This window comes from Alternaria postmessia (genome assembly GCF_024291825.1).
Source record: "Alternaria postmessia strain BMP 2775 chromosome Unknown scaffold_6, whole genome shotgun sequence".
Lineage (NCBI taxonomy): Eukaryota > Fungi > Ascomycota > Dothideomycetes > Pleosporales > Pleosporaceae > Alternaria > Alternaria postmessia.
The window spans coordinates 231,083-243,522 of record NW_026260079.1 but is presented as its reverse complement, the minus strand read 5'-3'; the positions used below and the strand labels follow the sequence as shown (position 1 = coordinate 243,522).

The window sequence follows — 12,440 nt, the reverse complement described above, 5'->3', positions numbered from 1 at the left end:
TTGGTACACTACACACAATTCTACATCGTGAAAGCAGGTCTCATACTGAGGCACGGCAAGTTCACAAGTGTGTTCTCACCATTCTTTCCATGCCAAGCCGAAACGCTGTGTTGCTGCCTAATCGCGTACTTGTTACGACCTTCTCAGTAATTAACTCACGCTATACTGCCTCGCTGACTTCTCCCATGGACAGAGCGCTTGGCAGTCAAGAAAAAGGGAAAGCGCGCACCGCACGCGCTGACTTCCACAACACCCTCAAGCGCAAGATTTCGACTTCACCACCCGCATCAGCATCAACAGACTCAACCTCCTCATCTTCAAGGACGAAGCCGCGAGGAACTCGGCGAAACTACGAGCAATACAATACTCGCCCCACCTCTGATTCAGTAAATAAACGTTTGCAAATGGATTTTAGCAGAGCTCCAAAGGGCGAACAGGCGTCCGCTCAAGACAAGAGCCAGCTGATCGTTCGCTTCTACGACCCTGATATATACGCCAAGGATGCACTTGGCCGCCAGCTCCACCAGATACTAGCGTGGCCAGACCAACGGCTAGAGTCTTCTCACAACTACATTCAGATGCTCTTTCCGCTGCCAGAAGGCTCTCCGTTCAATATGGAAGTAAGTTGCCCTCCGTGCAGGAAAAGACACTATGCAAACATACACTTGTTATATTCTGCAATCATCGTAAGAAAAAGTATAGTGAATCGGTTCTGGGGCACAGTTTCCAGTCCGAGGGTATACGGCGAGAGAAAGAGCCCCTTTCGTATGTCCATTTGACTTGGGCAGCATGCTGACCATGATACAGGCCCCAATCATCAATCTTGAAGTAATGCAGGCGTTTCGTTCCCGGAGTGAGCTACGACAGGAACTAAGACGAAGCTTTGAGCGTATGCTTAGCTTCTATGGTTTCAAGGAGTCTAGCAAGTCCGAAGAAGAGTTGCAGAGAGAGAAAGATTCAGCCCCTGGGGCAGATAAATCGGTTGCCTCCACGTCTTCGTTCCCACCAGGCGCCCATACGAATATCTCCGCGTCCAAGCTGCTCCCATACCACATCGTTCGCACACCTGGTTTCCGGAAGAAGTTTGCCAACTGGGCCGTTCAATTCGATCACAACCATCTTCGTATCACGCGTATCCTCCGCTCGCTACGTGTCTTGGGTCTACAGAAAGAGTACAAGGCCTTTTTTGCTGCACTCGAACGCGCATACAATGACCCCATGATTAGCATTAGTGCCAAGAGCATGGGTTTCTGGAGGCTAGCTGTTGAAAGTCCCTTGCACTTGGCGCCTGACGGCAAGAAGTGCAAGTGGCTAAATGACTGGGAGAAGGAGCAAGAGAGGTAAGTCATGGATGCACAAAATGCATATGAGACATATACTGACTTCATACCTTCACTCTCATAGCATGAAACTGGTGGATGAAAAGAGACTGAGAGATGAGCAGCACGGTGCGCAGGAGACAGAGTCGATCAAGATCGACAACGACTTGAAAAAGTCTGATGATGACGTATAAGGCTCGCGTATAGTTTAAACGCTACTTTGGCTGAGATGATTATAGACTGTTTGGGTGTATCACTCTGTACATCTCTAGCAGCCATTAGGCGTCCTCGAGCTACCTACTATGATAGACTCCGTAGTGGTTCTACTATAGACTAAGCACGTTAGGTTCACTTTTTTGTAAAAGTCGCAGCTAACATGTGCAATAGACACATGTTTGAGTTAGGTGTTTTTTGGAGTTATTTTTTGTTCTAAATTACATTAACAGGGACGCCGAAGTTGAGACGACAGTTTAGCAGCAAAATTTTGTTCCGTTTGAGGAAGCGGATCTTGTTGAGTACGCGCTTGATGAAACTGTTCCGTAGGAAAAGGCGAACAAGCACTTTGTGGAGTAGGCGGGAAGGGCTACTGCGTCGGAGTCGAAGAGTGAAGACAAGATCGAGGATGAATCGACGGATGAAAAGGATATTGATCGGAAACGGGAGTACTTGTCTTGGGTATACATGTCTTCAGGTTAATTGCTCATCTACAACTTTGCGTCACTGAATGGAACGAACTTCTCTCCACTAGCCTCTTCGACCCTCTTCGCAGCACTCTTGTATGCATCCCTCTTCTGTAACCTCCTCATGTACTCATACAACTTGGGGTAACTCGTCTCACTCAACGGCATTCTCTGCGTCGCACCCTCAAGTCCGAAATGAATCATGATATCCGCAGCGGTGAGCTTGTCGCTGCAAAAGAACTCGCCCTTGCTAGGTGACTTGATGAGGTAGTCCTCAAGGAAGTCAAAATGCGTCTTCAGCTCTGGGTCGACGAAGCCAGAGTCGACCTTGGAGGCGACACCGTTGGTAATGGGCTTGAGGAAGAAGGGCACAGGGGCGTTTTTGATGCCTGGGATTGTTGATTAGTGAAATGGCGTTGAGATCAGAGCAGGGGTGGCTTACTTCCGGTGACTAGTGCCAATATCAGGATGGTAAAGAGACTACCCTCAGTGTAGTCCATCAGGAACTGTATTAGCGTCAGTTTCTTAGTCTCTCCACGGTTGGTTTCGATTAGAAGAAATCCGTGCCACACAAGCTGATTGGCTAGCTTTCGCGCTTATTTCCTTGAACATGTATATCTTCCTTCTTACGCCAAAAGTGACAAGAGCATGTCTTACCTTGTATCTCATCCACTCCTCGGTCTCGGCACCTAATACACCCTCCTGTCCCTCAGGGTAACGCGCTGGCATCAACTGCTTCCCAAAGTGGTCACAAATGTACTCCATGATCGTCGCGCTTTCAACAATGACAATATCCTTGTCGGAGTTTGCTGGCCTGATGGTAATGGCGGGCGATTTGCCCAGAGGGTGGACGGCCTTCAGGTCGGGGCCCGCGCGCTTGTTCTCATCGCGCTTGTAGACGGCGATGTCGTACTCCAGACCAAGCTCTTCGAGCAGCCATACAACGCGTTGGCCACGGGATTTGTTCAGCCTATGCGGTGGATGATTAGTCGTGATTACTGGGATGACGATGGCGCAATGCGGTGGAGTCAAGCGGCTGTCACACGGCCACTTACCAATGAACGGTGATCTTTGCTCCCTGCTGGTTCGACATGCTTACAACGGTTTTCGACAACGTTATAGATGATATATACAGTAAAGAAGAACGTTTTTGTCAACTGAAAATGAAGGGTCAAATATGACCGAGGCTCTTTGACGAATTTATCGAAGGCCGTCACAAGCTTCGGCGTCCAGCCAGTCGGTGGTTGGCTGGTTGCGCTGCCCGCTCCGGCGTATCGTGGCTTAGTGTCGGCTGGCCGACGCTCCGAAGTATCAATGAGAAGCAGGAATTCGACCTCCCGTTTAGCATATGCAGTACCTATACGATTCTTGATGGTGTGTAAGACGCGAGGAACCGGGTAGTAATGTGGATAGATATCTGGCGCATGATGAGAGAGTTGGCCGTCTCAGTAGCTTGGGCGTCAGGTACGACCTCATCGGAGGGTGCATGAAGACATTTATTATCATAGGGATTCAGAATTTCAGTAGCAATCTTAGAATATCTACTCATGTGTTTTACGGTACCTATGATAGTTGTACGTGATGCTACAGTGAAGCGCCAAGACCTAGCGGCACTTGCCGCAGCTCCGACGACCTCATTGCGCGCACCTCGTCAACCTTACGATCACCAACTGCGCAACCCTACCACACGCGCAAAAGTCCGCAAACATGCAGCCAACTTTCCGCAGAATGGCGGGCCACAACCACGGCAGTACGTATCGCCACTCTACAAAGCATTGGGGCGCAATGGCTAACAACACGCAGTGATCCACGCGGATCCCGCCATTATCAAATGGGCCAGTACGTTCACCACCGACCCCGCCGCACACAGCCCTCCATGATACCGCAGACAGTGGTGCAATTGTTGGAAGATCATATCCCACAGCGCAAGGGAGACGATACAGCAGGCAGAGGAGAGAACAGGCAATATAGGGTACTGACGAGGAATAGACATGACCACCAACCGCCACAAGTACTTCCGCTGGACGAAGCGAACAGCTTGGCTCTCGTTCGCCTACGTTATGCTGGTGCCGGCTATGCTGGGTACGGCTGGATACATGACCGAGGTGAGTTTGGATGAACATGGATGAGAGGGGAGTGACGTACAAGAGGCGCGGTACACGGAGAGCAGATAAGAATATCGCTGACAAGTTGATTCAGGGCAAGTGGGAGATGCGCGGCAAGCGGAGGGGCGACCTCATCTCCGAGTTCTAGATATGGAAAGCGGAGGACGAAGGAGCGGAGCGAATGAGGCCGTGTACATATGGAAATACCATTGCATCACCAACGTCACTTAGCATCTCCCTACTGATCTAGCGCGAGTGAACTAAGATGCAGTTCCCCTGCGCTCTTCTTTACATATGTCTCATTATCACCGCCATCTGCAACCTTGGTGTCCCACCACGGGACTATCAACTCTCAGGTCTTTCGAGTCCAAGATAGCTAAGTGTTATGCATAAATGCGATGCAGTGACCGAGATGGAAACTCGAAGACGCAAGCTCCCTAAATATTGTAACCTGCACGCGAACCTATCGTGAAGGTATGCCGCCATTTATCCTTTTTCAGCAGAATGATTGAGAGTACAACTGGTAATTCTGCGTTACACCGTTGTTGTAGGTACAGCTCTGAGGAAGTTCTTGTGTTCTGAATTGTTGCAGGTACCACTGTCTCTAATTTGAATGCTATGTTAAAGTTCGTCTAACGAGTGTCTATATACAAAGGAAAGCGCAGTCTAAATCCCGAACTCCACCGCCCACTCCGAAACGAACGGCCTCGTCATCCTAACCGTCTACAGCATCTGGTGCACATTCAATCTCTCAACCGACACTAGGTGCACCAAGTTCTTCAACCTTAATACCCACTCGTGGAGGACGGGTAAGCACTTGAAGAGGCCGACGGAGACACCCCACCAGCCTCATAAGGGATCCCACACCTCTTCGCGCAGCTCTCCACAATTGCCGTAAAGTCACTGGTAAGCTCAGGCCTCAAACCAGCAACCTGCTCCGGCGTCAAAAACTCACTATAGCCCGCACTCGCTTCAAGAACCTCGTCTGGGGTACCCGAAAAGAAACCTCGAGCTGCTTCAACGCGTCCAGGGTCATTGATATCGAAGCCAGCAACGAATACAGCTGGCTCGCACTCTGGATTGAACTGCCAATGAATGAGGCCCTTGGGGAAAAGCATGCCTGTGTAGTTGGACAACGTGGTTTCAATCTGTTGGTATGGACCACGCACCGGTGGTGCGCCACCCACTACGTTGCCAAATCCGCTGTCGTTTTCAAGAAGGAGGGCACCGACCAGTGTACCTTGGACTACTGTCAAGAACTCATTGGCGCGTGGGTGCCAGTGTGGCGTGTTTAGACCACATGCGTTAACGAAGCCCACGGCTGCTGCTAGGCCTGTGGAACCAAGCGCAGGGAAATTATTGATAGTGGACAGGTAGATTGAACCGGCTGTTGGCGGAAGGACGGTGTTGTTGAGAAACTGAAAGGTGTCGTTACTGGCGTTGGGAGGGTTGGGGAAGAGAATTGCTTCGCGAGCGGATTCGGACTGAGCAAGAAGGAGCTCGTTGCGTTGGGTCGTTAGTTGGGCAGCGGTGAGGATGTTGACTGTGCTTGGGTTGATCTCGCGTTTGGTAATGGAGACGGGGTTGGCTGTCGCGAGGGTTACCAGCAGGGCCTTGAGGAGGAGAAGGGGGTGCATGGTTGCTGGTAAGTGGCTGGGTAAATCAATTGATCTATTGCTAGAGAAGATGAGGAGCGTGGTGAGAAGTTCATAGCAGGGTGTTCATGTGCCTTATATGCTTCTGCATGAGTTGACGGCAACAAAACTGAGTATCCCGCTCACGCCCATTCTTTCTCTAGTCGTTGTACTCGCCCACTCCACTCAAGCCACATCTGATCACAAGATTCATCAACATGGTGAGTTTTTATTCATGTGGCGTTGAAAAGAATGCTTGACACGGCAACTTTCCAGACTCTTTAGAGGTGCTCATGCTCACGATCATGGCAGAGACATCATCAGGACAACTATATATGCCTAGTTCTGTGCAAAATAGACGAATGGTGTTGGTAGTCGAGATGGTGGTGTGGGGAGTATGGACGCCTACATGACAGTGAGAATCAATAAGCGCTGAATGCCTTGATGAGCTTAAGGGCAGCTGTTGGGATTTACGTTAATGGGATTTTGACTCGTGAACATGATGAAGCGATTGGATGGACTCATGGATGTGAATGCAGGTTCAACCACGAATTACCAGTACGTTGTGCAAGATCTTCAACAGCAACGATGCCAGCAGTAAGCCTTTGGCTTTCGTTACCTAAAGTCATAAGGCCCTCGCAAGGGAACGTGTCCTTCCCTAACCTCGTAAAGATCACTCCCTCTAGTCCCTTATAGCGAGTGCACGTTGAATCAAGCCTAAAAGATGGCGTTATACATGACGTTTCTCCAGCGGTGAGCTCAGTCCCATCTGCTCTGACGGCAAGAACTTTGGTTTAGAATACCGATGCTCTAAAGGCTACATTCCGTATCAACATTTGGAAAACCAGAGCTCTAGTCGTAAGCCGATTTTCATACTCCATGTGACCCACAATCCAGAAGGGTGTCGTTGAGTAACCAAAAGCCATCAAAGTCCTCGGCGCCTTCCGATCAAGTACACCTACATGAGGTCGTCTTTCGTATGTAACATGTCTACGTACGCGAATTAGGTCCTATGCTCATGATCCAGCCTGACTTCTTGACGCGCAAATCACGCAAATCATTGTAAGCAAGCCGTATGTCTTGGCCATGTCCTCAGGCTTACGCGCCACACCGCCCTAGCCTGTGTATTAGCGTATCAAAGCCACTGTTACGGGCTTCCCTCATGGTCTGCATGCCATTCGCGTATGTTGTTTCTTGTGGCGGTGTTGGTTTTATGGTTTGCAACGACTGTGCGCAGTCATGATCTGGATCACGCGAACTATGCTCGATTATTAACCCAGTAATAACTGCAATACGTAGGCTTCTCGGCCGAATTTTTTTATTCAAGTGCGTCACTGAGCACCTCGCACGGACTTGTAGTGGTGTCGTACGTGAGCTGTCCACAGGCACATGGGTAGAGACTGAGATGCTAATTAGCCATACAATATTTTGCAAGCGAAAGCATCAGGTTTGGTAACATTAGCAAAAATGCCAATCGATCCATATTGGGCAGGAACAAAAATCAAAAACATACAACAGCGGGGATTCGCCAGTGGTCACCCACCTGACTACTAATCCGCCGGTATCTTGCTTAACTAGGGCTGAGCGAACGGGAAGCCGTGATCTCAAGATCCTATGGTCGTATGTGAAAGAATTGGAAGCGTGATACAATCATATTCGTCAGTCAAGTGTTGGTGCGCAAGCTTTTCGACCGCCATACTATACGATCCTGTACCTAGCCACTTCCCAAAAAGCCTCTCGACGAATTTCGTATCCGTTGGGATGTGAACGCCTCGATCTTTGCTGCGCATAGCACGACTTGCATCCTCTTCCCTTCGGCATCGCTCTCAATGGGTTCGACGCGAATGCGCCAGTGCGCGCGTTTGATCGTCCACTCTTCCTCATCACCCTCGTTAGCGCTGTTAGAATGACCACCCCATATCCAGTCGTCTCCCTTGCCCGTGTGGCGGATGCCAATATGGTCAGTACCACCAAAGGAAAGCTCTGCTGGTGATCCATCGACTTCTAGAGCACAATCTTTATCAAATCGTACGCGGACACGCCGTTCGCTGACGCCCGAATTGGCGGGACTGACGGGTTGCGCTGCCACTCCACCACCAGATTGCACATACATTAGGCCAAGGGGCTGTGTAGCCGGCAAGCCCATCTTGGAAGCTATGACAGAGAAAAGTGAGGTCACTCGTGCCAGGGTTGAGTTATGGAAAGTTGCTCGGAGTTCGGCTTTGAGCGGAGGCCATGTTGGTGGCGCCTTTGGAAGGTAGAGCTTTGTTGACTCAGATGATGCGATTTCCACGACGAGGATGTTGCTGTTCGCATGGTCATCTGTATATGGTCGTGCATAAGATACATATCCTGGCCTGGAAATTGCACTGCTGCTTGCTGTTGATGGGGCGGGACTTGCAACCTTGCTTATGGATAGAGGATCCGGTGAGACGCCTGCTGATTGTGCTCCCGATATCGACCCCGAGTCTGAGTCGCCGACTTCTCTATCGGGACTGAACGAGATACCAGACTGTCGAATATCTTCAAGACGAATTAGGATCTCCGACTCTTGCCGTTTAAGGTTATACGAGATCTCGCAAGGTATGAGCTTCTGCTCCAAACCTTTGAGATGAAAGTATCGCGCATCCCGCAGAAGACGAGAGCGATGCGCCTCACTTCGTATCTCGACGTTGTAGCCTTGCAGTAGTTGTATCAACTCGCCAAACACCTCTCCGTTTCTACTCGGCACGGACGGAGGCTTGATAGACGGTGGTCGAAGCAGCGCATCGCGGTCCAGTCCCGGGAATGCCTCAGACGGCGTCGAGAAGAAATGTGCAAAGCCAAGCGAAAAGTAGTTGGGGCTATCTCCAGGAGCAGAGAAAAGATCGCGTTGTATCTGAAAAGGCTTTCCTCCGATGTTCACGAAGATGTCAGTGCTGAACAGCTGTTTGGTGAGACGCGGCACTGCTATCATCAGCATTGAATTATGTGACACGCATGGCTGAGCTTACGAGAATAGAACTGCGCATCCGCATATAGCTTTACAAAGTGCTCGCCATCTCGAGGGGTAACATGATAGCCCTGAAGGTGCAGCGCAATGTCGCGAAAGGTATCAGGATCGCGATCGATGTACAGCGTCCTCACGTCGCCAGCTCGACCGCCATTGTCATGCAGTTGCTGGCTGAAGAAATGCGAAAAGTGCGAGGGTGCTCTAGTAGTCTCAGTTGCTAGCCTCTCTTCATGCATTCACCGCATGCTTACCATCTGACGCTATAGAGGCTCCCGATAGCCTGAATAGCTCTGATCCTATTTGTATGGGAAACACCTTGCCAGCAGGAAGTATGTCCAGCCCTCCAGGCGACTCAGGCACTCTGCGCGGTGTAGAGACATCGATGACCCTTCCCTGTGGTCCAGTCCCCTTGCTCTGCTCCTTCCGCCTCTCTGGTGCTGTATTCTCTCGCGACGCTGGTTGGGGTAGAGCTTCAGTCGTGGGCGCATGGGTTGCAGTTCGCGTGGTGGACGGTGTACGAGCATCAGCCGGGGCTGGTAGGACTGGCGAGGTTGCTGAGGCGTCGGATGAATGCCGCGACACGTTCTGGCGCTTCGGTGGATTCTCCGTTGTAACGCCACCACTTTGCGGTACAGTCGTACTGAGCTCGGAATTGACCTTCCTTTTCATGCCTGCTTGAATGGATGGTCTCTGCGGCTGCTGTGGTTGGGCTGGCGGAGGCGGAGGAGACAATTGGTTCTGACCTTGCGCAGCGTTCGGCGTCGTAGTAGCGCTCTGGCTTTGGGGGAACGCTTGATACGTCGGTTCTCCCGCAGCGACAGAATGTGGAATACTAAAGTCGTTGATAGGGTTTACTTGGCTTTGGTATTCTTGAACAAGTTCACCCTGGGGCTCGTACTGGTTCGTGAAGTCTGAGAAGTCAATCGCATCCCAGCCTGCAGGCGCAGATGAATTAAAGCCAAAGCCGTTGAAGTGCCCTGGCATCACTTGGTGCTGTTGCGAGTCACCAGCATAGTCACGAAACTCCGTGGGAAAGTCATGACTATGTGTCTGGCTCCTGGCCTCGGCCGTGTTCGCGTTCGCGTTGTGTTCGGCATGGTAGCCGCCGTAGAACTGCTGTGGGTGCTGTTGCGACGCTCCACTTGCTTGGTCAGATGTTTGAAATGCAAAATCGCGAGATGTTGCGCCCGAACGGTCGGACATTGGCTAGCTACAACGAGGATCGCTTCGCATTGAGCGATAAGACGCCTCGGTGGAAGCAGGTTTTGATCCGCTCAGAGGAAGGAATTCGTGGGTTGCTGATGAGAAGCTGAGTAAGAGCTCTGGCATGGGTAGCTTTCGGAATCGATACTCGATGCGGTTTGGCACCAACGGCGACTGAGCTGGGACGGCGTGAAAGAGAGTGAGGGGCAGCTAAGCTTCAACTCCAAGCAACGTCGCTGTTTTATGAAGACGTTGTACAAGCTAGTCCACGTGTTTGGGAAATTATACGGGCTGTGAGGCTGAGACTAAGGCTGACATAGCTGGCAGTTGGTAATCGGCGAGCCGACGCGGGATGACCGATGGAAAACTGAAGCTGACGTGAGGTGCTCTGGTTCCAGCAATCAGATCGTCGCGCAGCGCGCTCTGATTGAGCGGCATGCTGCCTTAAACTTCACTTCATCGAGGTAACATCCTGGACGAAGCTGTTGGTTGTTAGAACATGAGACGATCGATGCGATAGCGATTGTTTGTTATTGCGTGCAGTTGACAATTCTGACGTTGCGGCTACGTCCTGGCTGCTACTTTATGAATAGCTCCGGATCCCTAGATCACAAACACTACTTTAAGATCTGAATCATGTAAAGGACATCAATCCTTATCAATTCATTACTATTCCCTCAATTGGATTGGATTTCACAAGTAAAGTGCAGTTCTTGGACATTATGAGTTGGGTCTATTGCAGCATATTTCCTACTCGATCGTACTGTTACATAAAATCGCCGTCTAAGCGAAGCAAGATCTAACTCGAATGACTGCAGATAAACGCAAAACACACAGAAGAAGAAATGTGATATCGTACCAAACCCATACCAGCCATTATGCAAGAAAAGACAGACTTTTATGTGACAAGTCCACCTCGAGAGACCTGCTATCCTGGCTGTCTTGGTATCATCTCCTCCGTCACTCTCTCCCCATCGCACGAGACCAGCGCTTAGTTGGTCTTGGCGATTTCGACACCACCGGTAGCACCAAGAGCCTTCTTGATGTCACCGTAGATGGCGAACTGACCAGCAGTCAGGGTACCAACCATGAAAAGACGAGCACCGATACCACCGAATGAACCACGGAGACCAAGCTCCTTGGCGATCTTGATCAAACGGGAGGTGGTTCCCTCTCCGGGAAGACCCTTGGTCTTGTTAATCCTGGAAAGCATGGTGTCGGCAGGCTGGGAGATGATGGCGGCGGCGAAACCGGCAATGATACCAGAGCCCAAGTTGTAGACGGTCTGCATTCCGTTGGAGGTCTTGCTCTTGTCGACGACGGAGTAGACGGCCTCGTTGACCTTCTCGAAGACGGCGAACTTGGCCATGGTGTAGGGAACCCTATGTGTTGTTAGTCCATGTTGCGTGTTCACCCAGAGAAAATTGCGACGTACTGCTTGAACAGGATAGGTCCGAAACCAGAGTAGAAGGCACCGACACCCTCGTTCTTCAGGATCTTGGAGAATCCACCAACGAGACCGTTGGCGAAGGTTGGGTCACCGACGAGACGGATACGGGTAGCCTCAAGAGGGCAGAGGGCGACATCGGCGAAGAACTCGGCGACGGCAGCAGAGGCGAGGTAGACGGCAGTACGGTTGTTGGCAGCGGTCTCGTAACCGACGAGGTTGATGGACTGCTGCTTGAAGAACTCGTAACCTCCGAACTTGAAGGCACCCTGGAGGAAGTAACCGGCAGCGGTGGGACCGAAACCGGTCCAGACGGCGCCCATACCCTCATTGGCGATGGTCTTCCTGAAGCCACCGATCAGACCGGTGTTGTAGGTGACGGGGTCAAGCTGAATCCTGGTCTTGACGCTGTTGCATGTGTTAGCTTGGCATTCTGTCGTCATTTTTGACATCTGTCAACTGTCGCAAAACTTGTGCGATACAGCCATTGAGGCCTCTCAGGGCCATCGCAGAACGGGACAACGTACACATCGACGGGTGTGAGGGCTCCGTGGGTGACGGAGCAGCAGACGGCACCGGCGAAAGCGAATCGCGAGTACAGGTCAAGGCCAGTGGGAGCGGTAGGGTCAGCGGCCGCGAGCTTAGCCTTCGCGGCATCGACCTTGCTGGAGCCGGTGGCGGTGGGAGGGGGGTTGGTGGCCATTTCGCTGGTATGGATGAGAAGCGAAGGAAGTGGAGTGGAGAGGTTTGGTGGTTGAAGCTGGACAGACGGAGATTACGAGCCCGCGATAGTTGATGAGAAGTTTTGTGCTTGGCGCTGGACCCGTTCTTTCCCGACTCCAATCCGGATACCCGCCCTGTCGCAAATCCTCCATTCACGTCACCGCGATTTGTGCGTGCCCATCGGCTTTCGTAAATCCCGCACCCGAATTCCTTTACCCATATTCTTTTTGGGAACCCACGAAGTGGCACGTTATTCTAACATCACCCGGGCGAGGCGGCTGACGCTCAGGGGCTCATAGAAAGACAGGACTTCGCATTTTCGAATCCATCGGGATCA

At 51.3% G+C, this 12,440-nt stretch overlaps 6 protein-coding genes across 6 annotated transcripts; 2 read left to right on the top strand and 4 right to left on the bottom strand.

The window, feature by feature from the left end:
- Positions 1-185: 185 nt before the first annotated feature.
- Positions 186-1,513, top strand: J4E82_001596 (uncharacterized protein; the record flags this gene model as incomplete). Its single annotated transcript, XM_051727905.1, has 3 exons — positions 186-620; positions 808-1,340; positions 1,405-1,513. The coding sequence occupies 3 exons, from the start codon at positions 186-188 to the stop codon at positions 1,511-1,513; spliced, it is 1,077 nt and encodes a 358-aa protein (XP_051592260.1).
- Positions 1,514-2,023: 510 nt separating this feature from the next.
- J4E82_001595 (uncharacterized protein) lies at positions 2,024-3,092 on the bottom strand (the record flags this gene model as incomplete). The annotated part of the gene is made up of 4 exons (XM_051727904.1): positions 2,024-2,388; positions 2,442-2,505; positions 2,657-2,969; positions 3,055-3,092. 4 exons carry the CDS (start codon positions 3,090-3,092, stop codon positions 2,024-2,026), a joined length of 780 nt encoding a protein of 259 aa, XP_051592259.1.
- A 614-nt stretch (positions 3,093-3,706) lies between these two features.
- J4E82_001594 (uncharacterized protein) lies at positions 3,707-4,252 on the top strand (the record flags this gene model as incomplete). The annotated part of the gene is made up of 4 exons (XM_051727903.1): positions 3,707-3,749; positions 3,803-3,838; positions 3,989-4,104; positions 4,199-4,252. 4 exons carry the CDS (start codon positions 3,707-3,709, stop codon positions 4,250-4,252), a joined length of 249 nt encoding a protein of 82 aa, XP_051592258.1.
- A 289-nt stretch (positions 4,253-4,541) lies between these two features.
- J4E82_001593 (uncharacterized protein) lies at positions 4,542-5,741 on the bottom strand (the record flags this gene model as incomplete). The annotated part of the gene is made up of 2 exons (XM_051727902.1): positions 4,542-4,567; positions 4,901-5,741. 2 exons carry the CDS (start codon positions 5,739-5,741, stop codon positions 4,542-4,544), a joined length of 867 nt encoding a protein of 288 aa, XP_051592257.1.
- A 1,711-nt stretch (positions 5,742-7,452) lies between these two features.
- J4E82_001592 (uncharacterized protein) lies at positions 7,453-9,933 on the bottom strand (the record flags this gene model as incomplete). Its single annotated transcript, XM_051727901.1, has 3 exons — positions 7,453-8,684; positions 8,732-8,929; positions 8,982-9,933. The coding sequence occupies 3 exons, from the start codon at positions 9,931-9,933 to the stop codon at positions 7,453-7,455; spliced, it is 2,382 nt and encodes a 793-aa protein (XP_051592256.1).
- Positions 9,934-10,924: 991 nt separating this feature from the next.
- Positions 10,925-12,083, bottom strand: J4E82_001591 (uncharacterized protein; the record flags this gene model as incomplete). The annotated part of the gene is made up of 3 exons (XM_051727900.1): positions 10,925-11,315; positions 11,369-11,788; positions 11,908-12,083. 3 exons carry the CDS (start codon positions 12,081-12,083, stop codon positions 10,925-10,927), a joined length of 987 nt encoding a protein of 328 aa, XP_051592255.1.
- Positions 12,084-12,440: the final 357 nt, after the last annotated feature.